The sequence below is a fragment of the Coregonus clupeaformis genome, chromosome 10, assembly GCF_020615455.1.
Source record: "Coregonus clupeaformis isolate EN_2021a chromosome 10, ASM2061545v1, whole genome shotgun sequence".
In the NCBI taxonomy this organism is placed as follows: domain Eukaryota; kingdom Metazoa; phylum Chordata; class Actinopteri; order Salmoniformes; family Salmonidae; genus Coregonus; species Coregonus clupeaformis.
Genome location: NC_059201.1, coordinates 16,918,089 through 16,938,815, shown reverse-complemented (window position 1 = coordinate 16,938,815; position 20,727 = coordinate 16,918,089). Strand labels below are relative to the sequence as shown.

Below are 20,727 nucleotides of genomic sequence, written 5' to 3'. Positions count from 1 at the left end.
CGCACGTCACTACTTCACAGGAGAGGCATTTGAAGGTAAACTTTTTTTTTTTAAATCAAAATGCGTTTTCTTGGCAGAAATGCCTTCTAGGACGTGAACTTTCATGTGCCTTAATAACAAACTTGTATGCCATCTGTAAATACGAATACAATTGTTAAATTATGAGCCTAGTTGGTTTAGCCACGGAAAAAGACAGGAACCTTCCCTCTAGCCATGATTGGCTGAGATAATGGGTGGGCTGGACATGCCGAGAGATGAGTTCGTATTGGTCTGCCATGTAGCACGCTTCTGTCTATAACATGAGCCAGTCAGTATGTGTACGTAATCCTTTCTAACGCAGTTTAAAAATATATATATCACGTAGTAGAACTGCAAAAGTGTTGCTCGCCACTTTCTGGAGGACTGAGTTTTGAAATTAATGGAATGCCCAGTGGAAATAGAGTATGATAGCTAAGGAGATGGAGAAAATTCAGGCATTTGATTGCAAATATGCAGAGGATGTCAAAAAGAGAACACACAGAAGTCTATTGCATAAAACACCTGTCTCCGGATTACATCTTCAAACTAAGGGCAAGCATGGCATCCGTGACAGAGAAGGAGAAGCGTCCATCCATGTTTACAAATAGTCTAGCTAGCTACATTTTCAGATATTACACGTTTCTAATTTTGTCAGAAAGTCGTTTTTATTTCAAGTTAAAGCGTACTGTTAGCTATCTAGCTAACGTTAGCTGGCTGACTCGCTAGCTAATGTTACGTGTATGATCTTTGTAGTAATATTATTCATATCTCAGATCCATTTGCATTTCTAGTTATAGCCTAATGCTAGCTAGCTAACATTGAACCTGGTTGGTTAGCTACCTGCAGATTCATGCAGTGTAGTAACGTTATGAGTTGGGATTATGGTTCATTGTTTAGCTAGCTAGTCACTGCGACAATAAACCAGCCTTTAGTTTTGAAATCTTGAAAACCTCACATGTGAATCCTTAAAGAGATTGGTTGGGGCTAAGGCTTAAGAGGGTGTGAACGATGCTGAATGGGTGTAGACAAAGAAGAGTTCTCCAGTAGGTTTACCAAAACATTCAAGGACCATTTCCTCAAAAGTGAGGTTACAGGTTTATCAACTTTCAAAGCAGAATTATTTTCCCATTGTTCCTCAACTTTAGAGTGCATGATATACCATTTTCTAGCTCTGAGTCTCTACTTTTATCCAATGTAAAAAAACACTATTTCAAATGTTGCTACATAAGACCGAATCGAGCAGGTCAGTCACATATGTGCACCACATCATTGCTCTCTCTTTCTCACTCTTCTGCTCTACCTTTCTCAAAGCTACCACAGCCCCCAGCCCCCTCTCCTCAGAGGTACCACAGAACCCCAGCCCCCCTCTCCTCAGAGGTACCACAGCCTCCCAGCCCGCCTCTCCTCATAGGTACCACAGCCCCCCAGCCCCACTCTCCTCAAAGGTACCACAGCCCCCAGCCACCCTCTCCTCTCTCAGAGATACCACAGCCCCCCTCTCCTCTCTAAGTTGGTACCACAGAGGAATGCAGGAAAGAAGCCTCCCAGGCAGAGGCTCATGGGAAGGGTACCCCCCCCCCCACCCTCCCTTGATCATGCAGGGTGAGAGCTACACAAAGATAAATAACATAAATTTTTCTAAACTAATCCAATCAGTCCTAACTCTGGCTGGATTCCAATAAAAATTACACATCACTTTGCAAGCCAGCATAATGTGACTTGCAGGGCCTGATGTGAGTGACCTGTAAACCAGGAGTTTCTTAACACCACTGTGTTAGGGTAAAACTAGTCCATCAAAGTAAGGCCTTATGATATACAGTATGTAATGTATTGTCAACCAAGGAACTCACTTGGTGAAGGCTACAGGACTTAAAAAGGAACAAATTCAACAACCATGTCACTGTCACTAACAAATAAAGTAATGTGTGGTAACTCTACAATTCACTCGAAAAAGCAAGGCACCCTGGGAAATATGCAAATTAGGCTTTACACCATACAGTGTAAAAACAACACCCAAAAATGAGTTACTGTAACACTACAGGTGTTAATTTCTTACACAGAGAAAGATGAACAGCGTCAGCACTAAGCAAAGCGTTAACTGTACACTGAAGAGTGTGGACCCATACAGACACTGGAATAGTGTTACATTTAACACTCTCAGTGTTGATTCAACACTGGTGAATTTGCTGTGTACCCTTAGACGCGCGCACACACATCCTGACTAACAGTAATAGACAGAGGAACTGAGCAGATTGAGGACCAGGCTGGGTGCAGTGAAGTGTGATGAATGCTAAAACACATCCAGGTCTTAAGCCCCCCCCATCAATAATTCATCCTTACTCAGGTACAGGAACAGCACATGACATGGCTAAAACTAGGGCCAGGAATCTTTCCTGACCATGTGATATGTCCAGGAAAAACTCTTGGCCCTACTATATGTGCTTCTCAGCTATCCGTACATCATCATATATCCCAGTGTGCTGACCCAAGCCCTATCCAAACTACCACTTCGAAAAGTGTCTTTCTTTCATTAAAAAACCTTGCAGAAATAATCTTGTTCAAATTCTCTGGTTTATTTATATATTTAATAAAACAATGATTAATGTTTTCCAGCCATCATGAGTGTGTTCCTTTGCAATTTGAACATTAAACTTGAAGAAAATACAAACTTTAGTTTTGTCTTTGAAAACAACAAATGAAATGTGCAATACAAAAATACCTTTTAAAATAGCACCTTTTCTCTGTCAGGTAAAAACATGCAGAGTTTAACATGAATCATTTGGACACACAAAGCACTTTTTCCCAGGTAATAAAAATATACATTTATATGTACATCACATTGGCAAAATATTATAACATACTGTATAACGTATTGTGCGTGCCTCTTCATACATACAGAACAGCTCTGTACTTTAGTGGACAGATTTGGAACTCATGACCTGTACATCCACCAAAGGCCAATCCTGCTTTCTGTGGTAAGGTTGCGTGAATGTTTGGACAACATTGTCTTCCAGTAATACGGTACTGCTGTAATCGCTAGATGTAATTCTGAGAGGGATTAAAAAGTTCGGCTGCAGAGTTAATGTAATATAAATGTACTTGAAATAAATAAGCAAATCAACAACGTGACCTGTGGCCAAGAGACAAAATCCATCAATGCTATATATATATATATATATATATATATATATATATATATATATATATATATATATAAAAGAAGGACCCAAACTTTTGAACGGTAGTGTATATTCAAAACTTTGCCAATGTTTATAGTTTTAAATATTAAACAACCATTTGTTGACATTCTTTAGGGTGGAGAGGTGGTCATGACATGCCGTTCATCATCGCCCCTTCTTCAAAGGAACAGCACCTGCAACAAAAGACAATATGCCGTTTTTGGGATATATTTGCTTGTGTGTATGTGCAGCATGAATGTGTCTGTATTCAGCATGATGTACAGGTAACTGCCTAAATAAAGGAAACACTTGAGTAAATGACGAATACAAAGTATATTGAAAGCAGGTGCTTCCACAGAGGTGTGGTCCCTGAGTTAATGCTTAGGGTCATGTATAAAAATGCCCAGTTGCCCATTATTTTGGCTACCATGGCTAGAAGAAGGGATCTCAGTGACTTTGAAAGAGGGGTCTCAAAGGAGCATAGGGGATTGTGTGTGTGTGTCTGTGTGAGTCAGTCAGTTACCAGCTCTCAACCCAATTGAACACTTATGGGAGATTCTGGAGCGATTTGTGGTGGCCCAATGACCTATTAAGATACTACGTAGGTGTTTCCTTTATTTTGGCAGATACCTGTATGTGTATGTGTGTCTGTGCACAGTAGGTTACTATGTGTGCTTGCTTGTGTGTACCTGTGTCCTCCCCGAGGCAGCGCTCCTCACAGCTCTCCTGGTGGAGGAAGCGGTTGGCGTTGCCCTCACAGCCGCTGTAGATGAAGGGTCGGCAGGCCTGGACCTGGCTGTTAAAGTACCAGCGCAGAGTAAACCTCCCACAGTTGCCCTCCTCCAGGGGCAACACACAAGGGTCCACTGGAGCTGGAATACATCACACACACAGTGAGAGAGAGAGAGAGAGAGAGAGAGAGAGAGAGAGAGAGAGAGAGAGAGAGAGAGAGAGAGAGAGAGAGAGAGAGAGAGAGAGAGAGAGAGAGAGAGAGAGAGAGAGAGAGAGAGAGAGAGAGAGAGAGAGAGAGAGAGAGAGAGAGAGAGAGAGAGAGAGAGAGAGAGAGAGAGAGAATCTGGAATCAGAACAGAGGCAAAGTCACAGTGAGGGGTTCAAGCTTCAAAAGCTACAGTAAGCTATAGGTGAATGTTAGTTGAATGTGATGTTAGTATTACTGTTACTGTACAGTAGCTTAACATTCTGTGATGATCATGAAATAAGTGATCATACAATTGAAGAGTTTTTTTCCAAAACGCTATATCCACAAATGTTTCACATTTGTGTTTTTTCATCAGAAAGTAATGCTTATGGGTACCTTTATGTGTTTGTACAATATTAGTGTCCTCAGATTTTGAATTAATAGATTTTAGATGTGTATTACATTTGATTTCGTTGCAAAACACTATATATCCATTGTTTAGCTTGAATGGAATGTTTGTGTCCTGCATAACAAGGTTATTATAGTTTTTATTTCTATTCGTTTTTAGATTTTTATTTAAAATTCAATTTAGTTTCAGTTCGTTTTCGGACCTGATTTGCTAGTTTTTATTTAGTTTTTGTTGTATATTTCTATTACTTTTTCTATTATTTAGTTTTAGGGACCGAAAGCATGAGTAGGAGGCTAGGGGGGCAGTAGTACACAGGTGATGGGTCAGGTCATAGGTTAGGCTAGGTTTAAAGGTCCTGAACAGTCATTCTGAAAATTACTTTTTCGCTCATGGCTAACTACCTGGAAGTTTGAAAAGACAGGTTAGTGGGCGGGGAGCTTAGATTCATGAGCTCGCCTTGACTGACAGTTTTAAAAAAAATGCTTATGTCAAGCAAATGGCTGAAGACCTAGCTAGCCAGTATCTAGCTAACACCAGACACAGATAAAAGGGGAAACATATATGTATCTTTGTAATAGATGAATAGGGTAAACAGATAGCAAAACAATAAATCAAAAGGAAGTTTGTTTTAAAGTGTCTGTCCTATATCTGAGAGATATAAGAAGGATCAAGAAATTATATATTTTTTACCCATATTAAACCCCTTTTTTTGGCACTAAACTACTTCCATATATACTGTACTTCCATAATTTTTTTAAACTGGTACCAGGCTACCTTCAGATGAGTCTTGTGGGCGTCCTAGAGCAAAACAATGTACGTGTTTGTGAGAGTCTCATCTTTCCATGGGATGGTCATATTAGTTTGTATGCCAAACCATTCGGATGCTACAGATGTTTTCGTGAGAAGACCGATTTTCGGGATGTCTCCTGGTCCGACAAACACAGCTGTAGCTCGGCCACCTTCCACAACAGATGCAGAAGGCCGACATTGGCGGATGTGGTGGATTGAGACGCAGCCCATGCTAAATAAACTGCTATCTCTTTGGTGTTTTGATTTGTTATCGATAGCAATCAAATAAAAATAAAAATACATTCTCAACTGGTTATTTGGGATATTGTTTCTGCAAGTGTGTTTGTGTGTTCTTCAGAGATGAACATCAATAGCCATCATGCTAGAGAGGCCCGTGGCATGCAGAGATGGGGCGGCAGAGTTAACCCTGGAAACACCCCAGTAGTGGAGAGGACGAAGTGGGCGGGTTTACCTTCCCGTTTGACCTCTCTCCTGGGCCTCTTTGCTTTCAAAGGGTCAACAGTGACTCTCTCACCTGCCGACACGCAATCATACAACAAACATCAACATCTATCAACAGACACACTGTAATAAGCACACTAACAACACAAAACAGAAACACTTCAGACACATTAACACAAACAAATACAATCCTAACTTGAGAAACATGCACATAATTTAACAATTCATGTAAATCCCCCATTGTTGGAAATGAGAGATTTGCAAGGCTGTTATAAATACCCATGTATCTCAGGTTAGAAACAGACCAATGTACACTACACATACAAACATACTATCAACACAACAGAGACACCCAGGAAGCTGCATGTTGACGGCAGAGTGTGAAGGGGATACAGGGTTGGTCTGAGTGTGGGACTGGGTTCAGTATTTGAAGGTTAGTTAAGTGGATGGTTAGGCTGGGTATGTGAGAGGGATACAAGGTTGAGTATGTGTGTTAGACTGACCTCAGTGTGTGAGGTTGGATCCAAGGTTAAGGGTGCGCGTATGCGTGTGTGTGTGTGTGTGACATACCGTTGCTCTGATTGGCAGTGGGAGTTAGGTGGATGCTCTGCTCCATGGCCATGGGGTCGTCATAACTCTCTATAGAGTAGAAGTGTTCGTAGTCGGGGTCGTTGGTGTTCACCACCACACGCAGCTCACGCCCTACAACACAGCACAGGGCAGGGGCCGCCACAACGGTCACAAACCTAACCCCCGACCCCTCATTGACCACCCCACGGCCAGAGGGGGAACACCCTCCAACTCCTACAGCACAACACTGGAATTTCACCAAGGGCTCAGTCCACCAATGAATGGCAAGGGCCTTTATTCAGCTGGAATACCCCACTTTCAAACCCCCTAACTTTATAAATCAGACAAAACGCAGAGTTAAAAAGTGTGCAAAACTGTCATGGACAGACAGAGATATTATTAATGTTCAGAGATTATTGATGATAAAACGGGGCCAGTGTTCAGAGATCTCCAGACACAGCATCACCCTCGGCTGTTTGTTAAGACAGACCGACGGACACAGACAGCGACAGACAGATGGACAGACGGACAGACCGACGGACACAGACAGACAGACAGACAGACAGACATACATACAAACAAACAAACAGGCAGACAGACATGAGGAGTGATGAGGGACAGAAGGACAGTTGGACAGATGGATGGACACACTCACCGTCCTTGCCCTGCTTGCCCTGCCGGGCCAGCTGTTGCTCTGGAGCAGGACGTGCCCTGGAGCCGGGCAGGGTTTCTGTCACAACAATACCTGAGAGCCAGCCGGAACAGGGGAAAGGGGGGGAAGGAAGAGGGGCCAGGAACATAAAAACAACAACAGGACATCCAGGTTGGTCAGTAAAACACATAAACATAACCACCAGACACCACCGAAACCCACAAGCAGCCACACACACTAACATATACACACATGAGAACACTAGAGCCAGTGCTTGAAGTGGACTGAAATAGGTACCGGTTCTCATTTTGGGTGCCAGTACTATTTATATTTAGTTGCCGGTACTCATCATATTTTAGAGCCAATATTCTGTACAGGTCAGTTATGTACTAGCCCACTTCAAGCACTGAGTAGAACAGATACACCACCTACATGGACCACACCACATGACAACATAACCAAGACTACATATAGTACGGACACATGTCAGAACCAAAAACACATTGAGTAAATAAAACTAATAATAAAGCTAATCTAATTGAATAGTTAATGTCAAAGCTAACTATTGCTACTGCCCTTATACCACCTGGTCCATGTGTCAGACTGAGCCCCACTCACCTCCACAAGCTGAAAGACAAAGAGAGAAGGGAGGAGAATGTTACTCTCTCTTTCATTCAATAGCACTGAGAGGTTCTAAATGGACAGAGGATCTGAATCACACTCTGTGGAGCATTACGTTTAATAGAAATGTGTTAGCACCATTACTTGTTTCACTTGATGATGATGAACTGAAGTTCAACTGAGGACACCAGCATGTTAGATTGGGACATTGGGTTTTTGGCAGGTGACTTTAAGACTTACCACAGTGTTGGCTCATCTCTGTGCGGACGTATGCACGAATCTCATCCTCCTGCCACAGAGAGCCAGAGGGGAAGAGGAGGAGAGTAAGAGACAGGCAGAGAGACGTGACAGCATTATAATGTGTGTGTGTGTGCGTGCGTGGTTCTGCGTGTGTGCAGGTTGGTGGTAGAATCTGTAGATTTGGGCCCTGAGGCCAAGGTGAAGCACTGACCGTCAAGCCTGGCTCTCCTCTGTCTCCCTTGGCTCCATCTAGACCCAACTCCCCCTGCAGCAGAGACATGTATTAGAACACACAGCACACAACTGACATAAAGACACTGTTCTCAGAGCAGTTGGGCAAACTAATATCTCTACAACCTCAAGGTCAGATGTACTACTCACTGGGTACCTATCCGGCTCAAAGGACCAGATATAAGCACTGGAAAGGAACAACAGCTGTTTTTTGAGGGGTTAAATATATAATTTCTTTACAAAACCTTTCACAAAAACTTTTATTTGACCATTTTCTAAATTTTTTGTCCACAAATGTTCCAAATAGTGCATAATGTTTAGTAAAAGGCCCCCAGTGTCAGAGTATTTTTTTTTTTTAACTAGGCAAGTCAGTTAAGAACAAATTCTTATTTACAATGACGGCCTACATCGGCCAAACCCGGACGATGCTAAGCCAATTGTGCGCCGCCCTATGGTACTCCCAATCACGGCCGGATTGTGATACAGCCTGGAATTGAACCAGGGTCTGTAGTGACACCTCTAGCACTGAGATGCAGTGCCTTAGACCGCTGCGCCACTCGGGAGCTGTGGCCAGTTTGAGGGAGTTATTGGGGGACAGTTGCAGTCAGATACTCTATGAGCAGACATACCACACAGTAGAGTGGTGACACTCACCTGACCGCCCCTTTCTCCTGGTATACCTGGGATACCACGTGGACCAATCTTGGTAGGACCAATAGGCCCCCTCTCCCCCTGACAACAACAACAATCATGTTGACCATGTTTAATTTACAACAACATAACTAGGTGGCATCAACAAACAAAGCAAGTGAATACCTTCTGTCCTTGGAGCCCTTCCGGGCCCTTAGCTCCAGCGAGCCCCTGAGGCCCTGTCAGTCCAGAGGCCCCGTCCACTCCTGTGGGGCCCGGAGGGCCAGGGATACCTGAGGGGCCCTGTAGAGAGGAAGAGGGAGAGGGAGGGAGCCACAGTCAGATACCATTTACAACAAGTTGTTTTCATCAGACTTTATATACAGCAGGGGAGAGTGGGGTAAGTTGAGCCAGTTTTCACATTCAGCATCACTCCGTCAAGGGTAATATAGTATTCTTTCTAAAAAATATATCTACATATATTTCAAGATGTTGTGTATCCCTGGAAATAATCAGAATTAATGTAAACATTACAGTTTTGAAAACATAGCTTGTCCCAAAAAAAGTTATCTTGGCACAACTTACCCCGGGTATGGTTTAAGTTGAGCCGCAGGACAGGGTAAGTTAAGCAGCCCACACATTTCTGTACTAAATTAAATATTACCACCAACTTTTTAAAGCCATGTCTGTCTTTATTTCCCAAACACAATTCAACACAATCACAATCGCTTTGTTTTGTCTTTTAATAATTTTAAGCATCTTTTAACACAGCCTTAACAGCTAACAAACACTTTGTACTTTTTTAAACACTTGTAACATAGGCCAGGCCCTGTTGTTACCTCATATCCCAGCAATAATACTTTGCATTACACCTGTGAAGAAAACACTTAAGTTTGCTCAACTTGCCATTGGCTCAACCATTGGCTCAACTTACCCCAAGGCAAACATTTTTACTATATTAGCCCACACAGCTACAAAGATGCACTTTCATGCTAGGTTTAGAACCTCATATGGAAGCTTATAGAGACCCCAACTGATGTATTGAACAATCTTAAAAGTATTTACTTTAGATACAAGCATCATGAAACCTCTAACACAATATATTCATTTGACTTTTTTAAGTTTGTTGGACCTAACTTGCTTACCACTTTTTCCATGTGGTTTCTTCCTTCACAGACTCTATGAAATTATGACTTCTTCCCAAATATTTGGTCAAATGAATCATTTTGTGTATGGTTTCCTAGAAACAAGGGTGTTTCAACTTACCCCTCTGGCTCAACCTACCCCACTCTCCCCTACAGCTACAGTCAGTGGTCAGCTTGCGGTTTGGCTGTGGTCATATTCAGAGTATTTGTGGCGATCTGCACTTCATGAGTGGATTCATTTGTGGTTAAAGACTCACCCTTTCGCCCTTCTCTCCCTGAGTTCCTTTGGGTCCTAGTACTCCATCAATACCTCGGTCACCCTACAAACACACAGAGATTAAGTAACATACTAACACAAAGTTATCTTGATACACACAATTAAGTACACACGCACACACATACACACAGACACCATACATAGACAAATACCTTGGGGCCGATCAGTCCCTCCTTGCCAGGGGTTCCAGTGGCCCCTGGAGGCCCCAAGTCTCCCTGAAACACACAGATACAACAATACCTGGTAACATGTCTACCCTTTGCTGATAAGGCTGAAAATACCGTTTTAATACTAAATTCCAGATATCAGACTCAATGGTTTACTGTTCAGAGCCCTCTAAACATAAGGTTATAGTGTACTTCATGGGATAATTCTTACCTGCTCACCTTTCCTTCCAGGCAACCCTGACCGCCCATGGATCCCTGAATCTCCCTGAACACACACAGAGCCAGGTCATTAGAAAGACATAGCATGGTGCATTCCCTACTTTTAATCTTATAAAATGTTCTTATTAACAACTCAAGCAAGAGAGGTCATAGTTCCTGTGGTTATGAAAGACTCATAAAATTCACCATGCAACTACTATAATGGCCCCTCTGCATAAATAAAGTTGATTAAATGTAACTTCCTGTCACACATTTCTTCCCCTCTCCCCTCCTCATCCCTCCTTCTCTTTCTCTCCCACTGTACCTTTTCTCCTTTGGGTCCGTCTGATCCACACGCCCCCTTTGATCCTCGGTCGCCCTGGAAATGATCAGTTAGTTAGTTAGTCAGTCACAGTGGGACAAACTGCTCCAAACTGCCAATTCAGCATGAAAGAAAGCCTTTAGATAGACTTTACAGTCCTTTCAGCTGCCAAGCAAACCCAGACTAATGCACACAACCCCTCATTCACCAGGTGACTCATCAACAACAACTTTCAATCAGATGGTTGCCAATAACAACCAGCTGGTCAGAACCGGTCTGTTTTGGTGGGTGTCAGCATGGGCTTGACCAAGAAGTCACAGTGACCAGCAGAACTGAGTTGGACCATGTTTGACCATGAACACACCACTGTTTCAGTCTTAAAAGACAAAGCAGTCCATCCAGGATTTCACAGGATTTATTTGTGATATTTGCAGGAAAATAAATGTAATTTTACTGCGGCAATTCGGGCATTTTGCATGAAAATAGGTTATGATTTTGTCAAATTTATCGCAAAACTGAGCTGACGAGGGAAAATGTTTGAGGACGTGTGACTTGATTGAACCATATCATGAGGTAGATGTGTTTGATTGGTTTAAAATGCGAGCCCTCTTTTTGTACTGCGGTGATGGGTCATTTTTTTCCAATAATATTGTAATGATTTGACTGTTTTATGCACAAATATTGCAGTGATTGGTCAAATTCGCAAGCCCTCGCATAATATGCAGGATATTGTTGATTTAGCAAAATAAAACTGCAGTCGCTGAATCCTGGATGGATTAAAGGATGAGTAACTGGGTGATTTGTGGAGAATAATAGCAAGTGACAGATAAGAGGAAATTGAGGGGGTTTGACAGCATGGTGAGACTGAGTGGGCTGGCAGATATTGTGCCGTCTGGATTAGTCATTTCTAAACCCAGATTATCATGCTGTGATTATACTGCCGTTAGTGTGGCAAGGTCATGTGAAGAACACAGAACACATCGCAAAGTTTTCCTCAGACACGCTTTGTCTTTACTTAAGAAGAGGACAGTGATTCACACAGTAGGAAGGTTAGAGGGTTCTGCAATTAGTCTGGCAGAATGCCACATAAACGCACAAATTATATCTCCAACCGTCATTAAAGGTATTTATAGAAAATATGAGAATGAAAGCAATTTCCATCTGAATTTCAACTAATCCTCCACAACATGACGTCAGTTTGGAACCATTGAAGAGTTATGACCCGGTGGCTGGCACTGTCGCTTAGAGGATGTCTCAAGGTTGGCACTAAACTTCTTCAAGTGGGGATAAACTCAAAGACAGTTCAAATATGATGACAGACTGTACACACACACAAACACATGCATGCACACACGCACCAACACAAGCACCAGACACAGACACATTGCGCTGCATACACACACACACAAACACACATGCGTACAAACCTTAATTCCACGCATTCCAGTTATTCCCACGTCTCCCTTATCCCCTCTAAAGCCTGGCATTCCATCTTTTCCTGGTGTACCCTAGGAGAAGAACACACACAATCGACCAATAAGAGAGTGAATGGGGAGTTAGTCATAGGGCCAGGAGTTTTTGCTGACCATGTGACCAGACCAGAAAGAACTTTGGATCCTAGTTATAGGCTATAATTAGGGCCCAGAGTTTTTCAATTCATGTGGTCAGGAAAAAGTATACATTGTTTTCATAACTGAGGGGGAAATGGGAGACTCACAGATTCTCCAGGTACACCAGGCTGTCCCGCCTCTCCCTTCAGACACAAAGACAAACCCATTAGAACACTGCATCTGTACAACAGTCACCTACAGCATCCAGTCTGAGCAATACGTTGTTCATTTTCACAGCGTACACTGTTGTGTGATGATCCATTCTCATACGATGGGTGGGAAAACTGTGTGCAATGTCATCCATAATACACAGAGGACATTATGACATTGATACTGACATTGATGAATATTGATTGACTATTGATGCTATTGGTTCTAACATAGATGACACAGCAGTGTTGATGAAAGCATTGACACAGATTAGGTCATGTAGTCACCTTTTGTCCTCCTGGACCTCTGGCCCCCTGGAACCCTGTAGAGCCCCTGTCTCCTGGCTCACCCCTCAGACCCTGTGGAGACACACACATGCACACACACAGTTATACACCTGTTATTAAAAGCCTGCTCCCAGATCTGTTTGTGCTCTTGCCAACTCCATTGCTGTCATTGTCAAGGCCAACCTCACCTGCTCCCCAGCTGGGCCGTCATTGCCTTTCAAGCCTTTCTCCCCCTGCACCCCTTTGGGCCCTCGGTCACCCTGATAAAGAAGAGAACAATAGTTGTAAATGACCACTCTGCACACACACAGACGCACAGAGAGATTAGCAGTGTCATAGTCAATACTTGGTGCTCTGAGGTTTTTTTGTGATCAATTGTTTATTAGATTAGTCAATAGTCAGTGTTGTGGGGTATTTAAGGTAGAGGGGGTCATTCACCGTCTCTCCTTTGTTGCCCTTCTCTCCTGTAGGTCCTCCCACCAGGAGAGTATCGCCCTGCAAGGGGACAACATCACTGTTAGGCAGAGCAGTATATGTATTTGTTTAAAATTATTTTCACAATTTTCTTTCTTTTGAACGGTTTTATTCTCATTGTCTCTCATTTGCTCTTTTTCTGTGCTTCTCTACATTATTCTACCACACACACGTACACACAATATTACTCATCATACATTCAAATTCATACCTTTTCTCCTTTGTCACCTTGCAGTCCCAATTCACCCTGAAATATATTGAGAGCAGGACTCACTAGTCAGGCATGTCAATTTGATTCACTATTTTACATGAGCAGAATGCTCAATGGACAGCGAGCGAGAGAGAGAGAGAGCGAGAGAGAGAGAGAGAAAAAGAGAGCAAGAGAGCATGATTGTCACGGTTTCGGCCGAGACTGCTCCTCCTCCTGGTTCGGGCAGGCTTCGGCGTTCGCCGTCCCCGGAGTACTAGCTGCCACCGCTCTATGTTTCGTTATTTGATTGCTTTTGTCTGTCTGTTACACCTGTGTCCATTTGTGTGTTGATTACGTGTCTTATAAGTTCCTTGTTTTGCACTAGAATGATTGTGTGTTGTTACGACTGCCACTGTGTCGGAGTTACGTGTTTGCACCCTGTTTGTTTTGTGTTTAGTGTTTACGCGTGTGCGTAATTTTCCCTCGCCTCTTGGTGTATTTTGAGGTCGGGGTTTTTTCCTCGTAAACATTAGACTATTAAAGTCTGTTGGACTTCACCTCTGTGTCCTGCGCCTGACTCCTCCACCACATCCACATCGGTTCTAGTGACAGAACAACACACCACCATGGAGTCAGCAGGAACAGCGGCGGCACCCGAATCCCTGGAAGACCGGATCAACTACCAGGACACCATGATCCGGCAACTCGGGGCCGCCATGGACGAGGTGTCCAACACTCTGCGCCGATTGGTGAATCGAGAGGTGCCCACGCACTCTTACAACATCCCATCACCAACGGCCAGTCCTCCTCTCTCAGCACCGGAACCCAGTGGCATTCGGCTCTCGCTCCCGAGGGCATATGACAGTTCTGCAGCCGGGTGTCAGGGATTCCTCCTGCAGGTGGAACTTTACCTTGCCACCATACACCCGGCGCCCTCGGGATACGAGAGCGTCTCCGCCCTCATCTCCTGTCTATCCGGCAAGGCGTTGGAGTGGGCCAACGCCGAATGGAGGGGAATAGACGCCGCAACCATCACCTACGCGGAGTTCTCCCGCCGCTTCAGGGCTGTCTTCGATCATCCACCTGAGGGGAAAGCGGCGGGAGAGCGTCTATTCCACCTCCGACAGGGGAAGAGGAGCGCACAGGAGTTCGCACTGGAGTTCCGGACACTAGCGGCGGATGCGGGGTGGAATGAGAGGGCCCTCATCGACCACTACCGGTGTAGCCTACGAGAGGACGTTCGTCGTGAGCTGGCCTGCAGGGACACCAACCTGTCGTTCGACCAGTTGGTGGACATTTCCATCCGTCTAGACACCCTGCTGGCTACCCGCGGACGTCCCGAGTGGGGGTCGTCCATTCCACCCTCCAGCACCTCCGAGCCGATTCCCATGGAGCTCGGGGGTGCTGGCGCTAGAGAGAGGAGGAGAGGACACCCGAGGGGGGCCATCCCCTGCACCACCTGTGGTCGTGGAGGACACACCGCGGCCAGGTGCTGGGGAGGGTCTCCTGGGAGAGGTGACAACAGGCCACGCACTGGGGAGTCATTTCAGGTGAGTAGGCGCCCCACTTACCCAGAGCTTTCTGTTGGTCACATGAGTATTCCTGTGAGATTTCCACAGGTGGCACCTCATTCCCAGCATAAGGCGCTAGTAGATTCAGGCGCAGCTGGGAACTTTATTGATCGGGCATTTTGTTGTAGGTTAGGAATTCCCCCTTCGGCCGGTAGAAGCTCCATTTCCTGTCCACGCATTAGACAGCCGGCCGTTGGGGTCGGGCCTGATCAGGGAGGTCACAGCACCACTGACGATGACGACGCAGGGGGGTCATGAGGAGATCATTCAGTTTTATCTGATTGACTCTCCTGCGTACTCCCGTGGTGTTGGGCCTTCCCTGGTTAAGCACCCATGATCCTACCATAGCGTGGCAACAGAGGGCTCTTATGGAGTGGTCTGCCCAGTGTGTAGAGAGATGTCTAGGTGTTTCCGTAGGGGCGACCTCGGTAGAGAGTCCGAACCAAGTGCCCGCACTGCGCATTCCCCGAGTATGAGGATTTAGCACTCGTGTTTAGCAAATCGAGGGCAACACGGCTACCTCCTCATAGACAAGGGGACTGTGCGATAAATCTCCAGACAGGAGCGGCTCTTCCACGGAGTCGTGTGTATCCCCTGTCTCAAGAGGAAACAGCGGCTATGGAGACTTACATAGCCGAGTCCTTGGCACAGGGATACATACGGTCCTCCACTTCCCCGGTCTCCTCGAGTTTCTTCTTTGTGAAGAAGAAGGACGGGGGATTGCGCCCGTGTATTGATTACCGTAGTCTCAATCAGATCACAGTTAAATACAGTTACCCACTTCCACTGATTGCGACGATGACGGAATCATTACGCGGAGCGCGGTTCTTCACAAAGTTGGATCTCAGGAGCGCGTACAATCTGGTGCGCATTAGGGAGGGGGATGAATGGAAAACAGCATTTAGCACCACCTCGGGTCATTACGAGTATCTCGTCATGCCATACGGGTTAATGAATGCTCCTTCAGTCTTCCAATCCTTTGTTGACGAGATTTTCCGGGACATGCATGGGCAGGGTGTAGTAGTTTACATCGACGACATCCTAGTGTATTCTTCTACACGAGCCGAGCATGTAGCCCAGGTGCGCCGAGTGTTGAGAAGACTGTTGGAGCATGACTTGTATGTCAAGGCAGAGAAATGCCTGTTCTTCCAGGAGTCCGTCTCCTTTTTGGGTTATCGGTTGTCCGCGTCTGGTGTGGAGATAGAGGTAGACCGGGTATCGGCCGTGCGTAATTGGCAAACTCCAACCACTGTAAAAGAGGTGCAGCAGTTCTTGGGTTTTGCTAATTACTACCAGAGGTTTATTCGGGGTTTTGGACAGGTTGCAGCTCCCATTACGTCCCTGCTAAAGGGGGGTCCGGTTCGTTTGCAGTGGTCGGCTGAGGTGGACAGGGCATTTGTCAAACTAAAGAACCTGTTCACCTCGGCTCCTGTGCTGGCGCATCCGGATCCCTCTTTACCATTCCAAGTAGAGGTAGACGCGTCCGAGACCGGTATTGGGGCAGTTCTGTCACAACGGTCCGGCACGCCACCTAAACTCCGCCCCTGTGCGTTCTACTCCAAGAAGCTCAGCTCGGCGGAGCGCAACTATGATGTTGGGGACAGGGAGCTGTTAGCCGTAGTCCAGGCCCTAAAGGTGTGGAGGCATTGGCTTGAGGGGGCTCAACACCCTTTCCTCATTCTGACTGATCACCGTAACCTGGGAGTACATCCGGGCAGCTAGGAGATTGAACCCTCGTCAGGCTAGGTGGAACATGTTCCTAACCCGGTTTGTTTTTAAGATCACATACATCCCTGGGTCCCAGAATGGTAAGGCAGACGCCCTGTCCCGGCGGTATGACACAGAGGAGCGGTCCAACGAGCCTACTTCCATATTGCCGGAGTCTTGTTTGGTGGCTCCGGTGGTATGGGAGGTCGATGCGGAAATCGAGCGGGCACTGCGTACCGACCCTACTCCCCCGAGTGTCCTGTGGGGCGGACGTACGTTCCGCTCGAGATTCGTGATCGACTTATTTATTGGGCTCATACATCACCCTCCTCTGGACATCCAGGTATTGGCCGGACCGTGCACTGTCTTAGCATGAAATACTGGTGGCCAACGTTAGCTAGGGATGTGAGGGTTTATGTCTCCTCCTGCTCGGTGTGTGCCCAGTGTAAGGCGCCTAGACATTTGCCCAGGGGTAAGCTACATCCCCTGCCCGTTCCACAACGACCATGGTCCCACCTATCGGTGGATTTCGTAAACGACCTACCCCCCTCCCAGGGGAATACCACCATTTTGGTCGTTGTGGATCGGTTTTCCAAGGCCTGTCGTCTCCTTCCCATGCCGGGTCTCCCTACTGCCCTACAAACCGCTGAGGCCCTATTTACCCATGTGTTCCGGCACTATGGGGTCCCCGAGATATAGTGTCTGACCGAGGTCCCCAGTTCACCTCCAGAGTTTGGGGGCGTTCATGGAACGGTTGGGGGTCTCGGTAAGCCTTACCTCGGGGTATCACCCAGAGAGCAATGGGCAGGTGGAACGTGTCAACCAGGATGTGGGTAGGTTTTTGAGGTCCTATTGCCGGGACCGGCCGGAGGAGTGGTCTAGGTTCATCCCCTGGGCAGAGATGGCCCAGAACTCTCTCCGCCACTCCTCCACCAATTTAACACCTTTCCAGTGTGTTTTAGGTTATCAGCCGGTCCTGGCACCATGGCACGAGAGCCAGATCGAGGCCCCTGCGGTGGACGAGTGGATTCGGCGCTCGGAGGAGACGTGGGGACGCTGCCCATGTCCATCTGCAGCGTGCCATCCGTCAACAAAAGGCGAGCGCCCGATCGCCACCGCAGTGAGGAACCGGTGTACGCACCGGGAGATCGAGTCTGACTCTCGACTCGAAACCTGCCCCTCCGCCTGCCCTGCCGGGAAGCTGGGTCGGGCGGTTTGTGGGGCCCTTCAAAGTCCTGAGAAGATTGAACGAGGTGTGTTACAGGTTACAACTGCCTATAGAGTATAAAAATATTAACCCCTCGTTCCATGTGTCTCTTCTCAGGCCGGTGGTAGCTGGCCCACTCCAAGAAGATGAGATAGGAGAGACCCCTCCGCCCCCTTTGGACATCGAGGGGGCCCCGGCGTACAGGGTCCGGACCATCTTGGACTCGAGGCGCCGGATGAGTGGTCTCCAGTATCTCGTGGAGTGGGAGGGGTACGGTCCGGAGGAACGGTGCTGGGTGCCCAGGAGGGACATACTCGATCCATCCCTCCTGACTGAGTTTCACCGTGGGCATCCCACGCGCCCGGGTCCGCATCCTCCTGGCCGTCCCCGAGGCCGGGGTCGGCGCACGGCTGGAGCCGCGCGTCAAGGGGGGGGTACTGTCACGGTTTCGGCCGAGACTGCTCCTCCTCCTGGTTCGGGCAGGCTTCGGCGTTCGCCGTCCCCGGAGTACTAGCTGCCACCGCTCTATGTTTCGTCATTTGATTGCTTTTGTCTGTCTGTTACACCTGTGTCCATTTGTGTGTTGATTACGTGTCTTATAAGTTCCTTGTTTTGCACTAGAATGATTGTGTGTTGTTATGACTGCCACTGTGTCGGAGCTACGTGTTTGCACCCTGTTTGTTTTGTGTTTAGTGTTTACGCGTGTGCGTAATTTTCCCTCGCCTCTTGGTGTATTTTGAGGTCTGGGTTTTTTCCTCGTAAACATTAGACTATTAAAGTCTGTTGGACTTCACCTCTGTGTCCTGCGCCTGACTCCTCCACCACATCCACATCGGTTCTAGTGACAATGATGCAAAATACAATAATATAATAATATTCACAATATTCACCTTCTCTCCCGTGCCTCCTTTGCCACCTGGAGAGCCCTGGTGAACACATACGCACGCATGCGAGCGCAACACACACACAGAGGAATACATTTATTAAGTACAGAACACACACAGAAATCCCAACATTTGTACCCCCACATGCACATCCTCACCAGCAATCATCACCATTATGGTCTTAATCATCCAAAACTACAACAAATATCTCTCTATATCCACACTGACTAGCACTCTCCTGTATGAGTAAAGAAGGTACTATAATAGAAGAGTTGCTGTCTGTGTCTCACCTGAGTTTAAAATGGAATGCCATGGGCACTCTACAATAACCAGCCCCCTTTCTAGAGGTTACCAGGCAACTAATGTGAGAGAGAGGCTGAGTATGTTCTTAATAATAATAATAATAATATGCCATTTAGCAGACGCTTTTATCCAAAGTGACTTACAGTCATGCGTGCATAAATGTTTTGTGTATGGGTGGTCCCGGGGATCGAACCCACTACCTTGGCGTTACAAGCGCTGTGCTCTACCAGCTGAGCTACAGAGGACCAGGTTTAGTGGTCTCAGCCTAGGAGAAAAGCCTCACTCTCAGTAGGACTAATGTATAGGAAGTGAAAGAGGGTCAGAGCCAGAGCCTAGCTGGCAGCTTTTAAAGGAGCTATGTAGAACAAGGTCTATATCACTAGATTAAAGTGGAGATAAAACATATCGTAAGGACAGATCTACTGCATTACTAGTGATATGTTCAGAGAAACAGGATATATCTATGTTCTATGTATGGAGCAGTAATGGGCATGACAATAATGGATTGCATTGATTCCTACAATCAAGGTATACTGTAGTAGGGATGGAGATTGAAACTATTTAAAGGAATACGCATGATGCTGACGTCTTTTGCTTTCATTACTTTTCCTTTCGTTTGAGTAATTTCTATTTTCTGAAGTGCACCGCTTAAGTAATATCATTATTTTGTTTACTGTTCTTTTGAACTCTATCTACATCCACTTCAGCTTTCCCACGTTCTTTCTCTCAATTTCCCGCTCTCTATTAAGTCGGGTCAATATCGAGGAATGGGCCAATGACCTCCAATAATTAACAAACAAACACAAACAAACACCATTCAGTGAGGGATTTATTTTTATCCCCTGCTGATTTTGTACGTTTGCCACTGACAAAGACATGATCAGTCTAATTTTAATGGTAGGTTTATTTGAACAGTGAGAGACAGAATAACAACAAAAAAATCCAGAAAAACGCATGTCAAAAATGTTATAAATTGATTTACATTTTAATGAGGGAAATAAGTATTTGACCCCTCTGCAAAACATGACTTAGTACTTGGTGGCAAAACCCTTGTTGGCAATCACAGAGGTCAGATGTTTCTTGTAGTTGGCCACCAGGTTTGCACACATCTCAGGAGGGATTTTGTTCCACTCCTCTTTGCAGATCTTCTCCAAGTCATTAAGGTTTCGAGGTTGACGTTTGGCAACTCGAACCTTCAGCTCCCTCCACAGATTTTCTATGGGATTAAGGTCTGGAGACTGGCTAGGCCACTCCAGGACCTTAATGTGCTTCTTCTTGAGCCACTCCTTTGTTGCCTTGGCCGTGTGCATTTTCAATGCCCTGGCTGAGGGAAGGAGGTTCTCACCCAAGATTTGACGGTACATGGCCCCGTCCATCGTCCCTTTGATGCGGTGAAGTTGTCCTGTCCCCTTAGCAGAAAAACACCCCCAAAGCATAATGTTTCCACCTCCATGTTTGACGGTGGGGATGGTGTTCTTGGGGTCATAGGCAGTATTCCTCGTCCTCCAAACATGG

At 46.0% G+C, this 20,727-nt stretch overlaps 1 protein-coding gene across 1 annotated transcript in view; it reads right to left on the bottom strand.

The window, feature by feature from the left end:
- Nucleotides 1-2,570: 2,570 nt before the first annotated feature.
- The window catches only part of LOC121574610 (collagen alpha-1(VII) chain-like), an 87,410-nt gene continuing 69,253 nt past the window's right edge, over nucleotides 2,571-20,727 (bottom strand). Inside the window, exons 102-121 of the mRNA XM_045223219.1 lie at nucleotides 18,916-18,951; nucleotides 13,562-13,597; nucleotides 13,315-13,371; nucleotides 13,065-13,136; nucleotides 12,877-12,948; nucleotides 12,547-12,582; nucleotides 12,257-12,337; nucleotides 10,833-10,886; nucleotides 10,521-10,574; nucleotides 10,295-10,357; nucleotides 10,123-10,185; nucleotides 8,907-9,023; nucleotides 8,745-8,822; nucleotides 8,071-8,124; nucleotides 7,860-7,908; nucleotides 7,617-7,625; nucleotides 6,347-6,478; nucleotides 5,787-5,849; nucleotides 3,887-4,069; nucleotides 2,571-3,391 (exon numbers count right to left, since the gene is read on the bottom strand). Coding sequence (XP_045079154.1) covers nucleotides 3,363-3,391; nucleotides 3,887-4,069; nucleotides 5,787-5,849; nucleotides 6,347-6,478; nucleotides 7,617-7,625; nucleotides 7,860-7,908; nucleotides 8,071-8,124; nucleotides 8,745-8,822; nucleotides 8,907-9,023; nucleotides 10,123-10,185; nucleotides 10,295-10,357; nucleotides 10,521-10,574; nucleotides 10,833-10,886; nucleotides 12,257-12,337; nucleotides 12,547-12,582; nucleotides 12,877-12,948; nucleotides 13,065-13,136; nucleotides 13,315-13,371; nucleotides 13,562-13,597; nucleotides 18,916-18,951 — 1,338 coding nt within the window. The 3' untranslated portion in view covers nucleotides 2,571-3,362. The remainder of the gene's footprint in view (nucleotides 3,392-3,886; nucleotides 4,070-5,786; nucleotides 5,850-6,346; nucleotides 6,479-7,616; nucleotides 7,626-7,859; nucleotides 7,909-8,070; nucleotides 8,125-8,744; nucleotides 8,823-8,906; nucleotides 9,024-10,122; nucleotides 10,186-10,294; nucleotides 10,358-10,520; nucleotides 10,575-10,832; nucleotides 10,887-12,256; nucleotides 12,338-12,546; nucleotides 12,583-12,876; nucleotides 12,949-13,064; nucleotides 13,137-13,314; nucleotides 13,372-13,561; nucleotides 13,598-18,915; nucleotides 18,952-20,727) is intronic.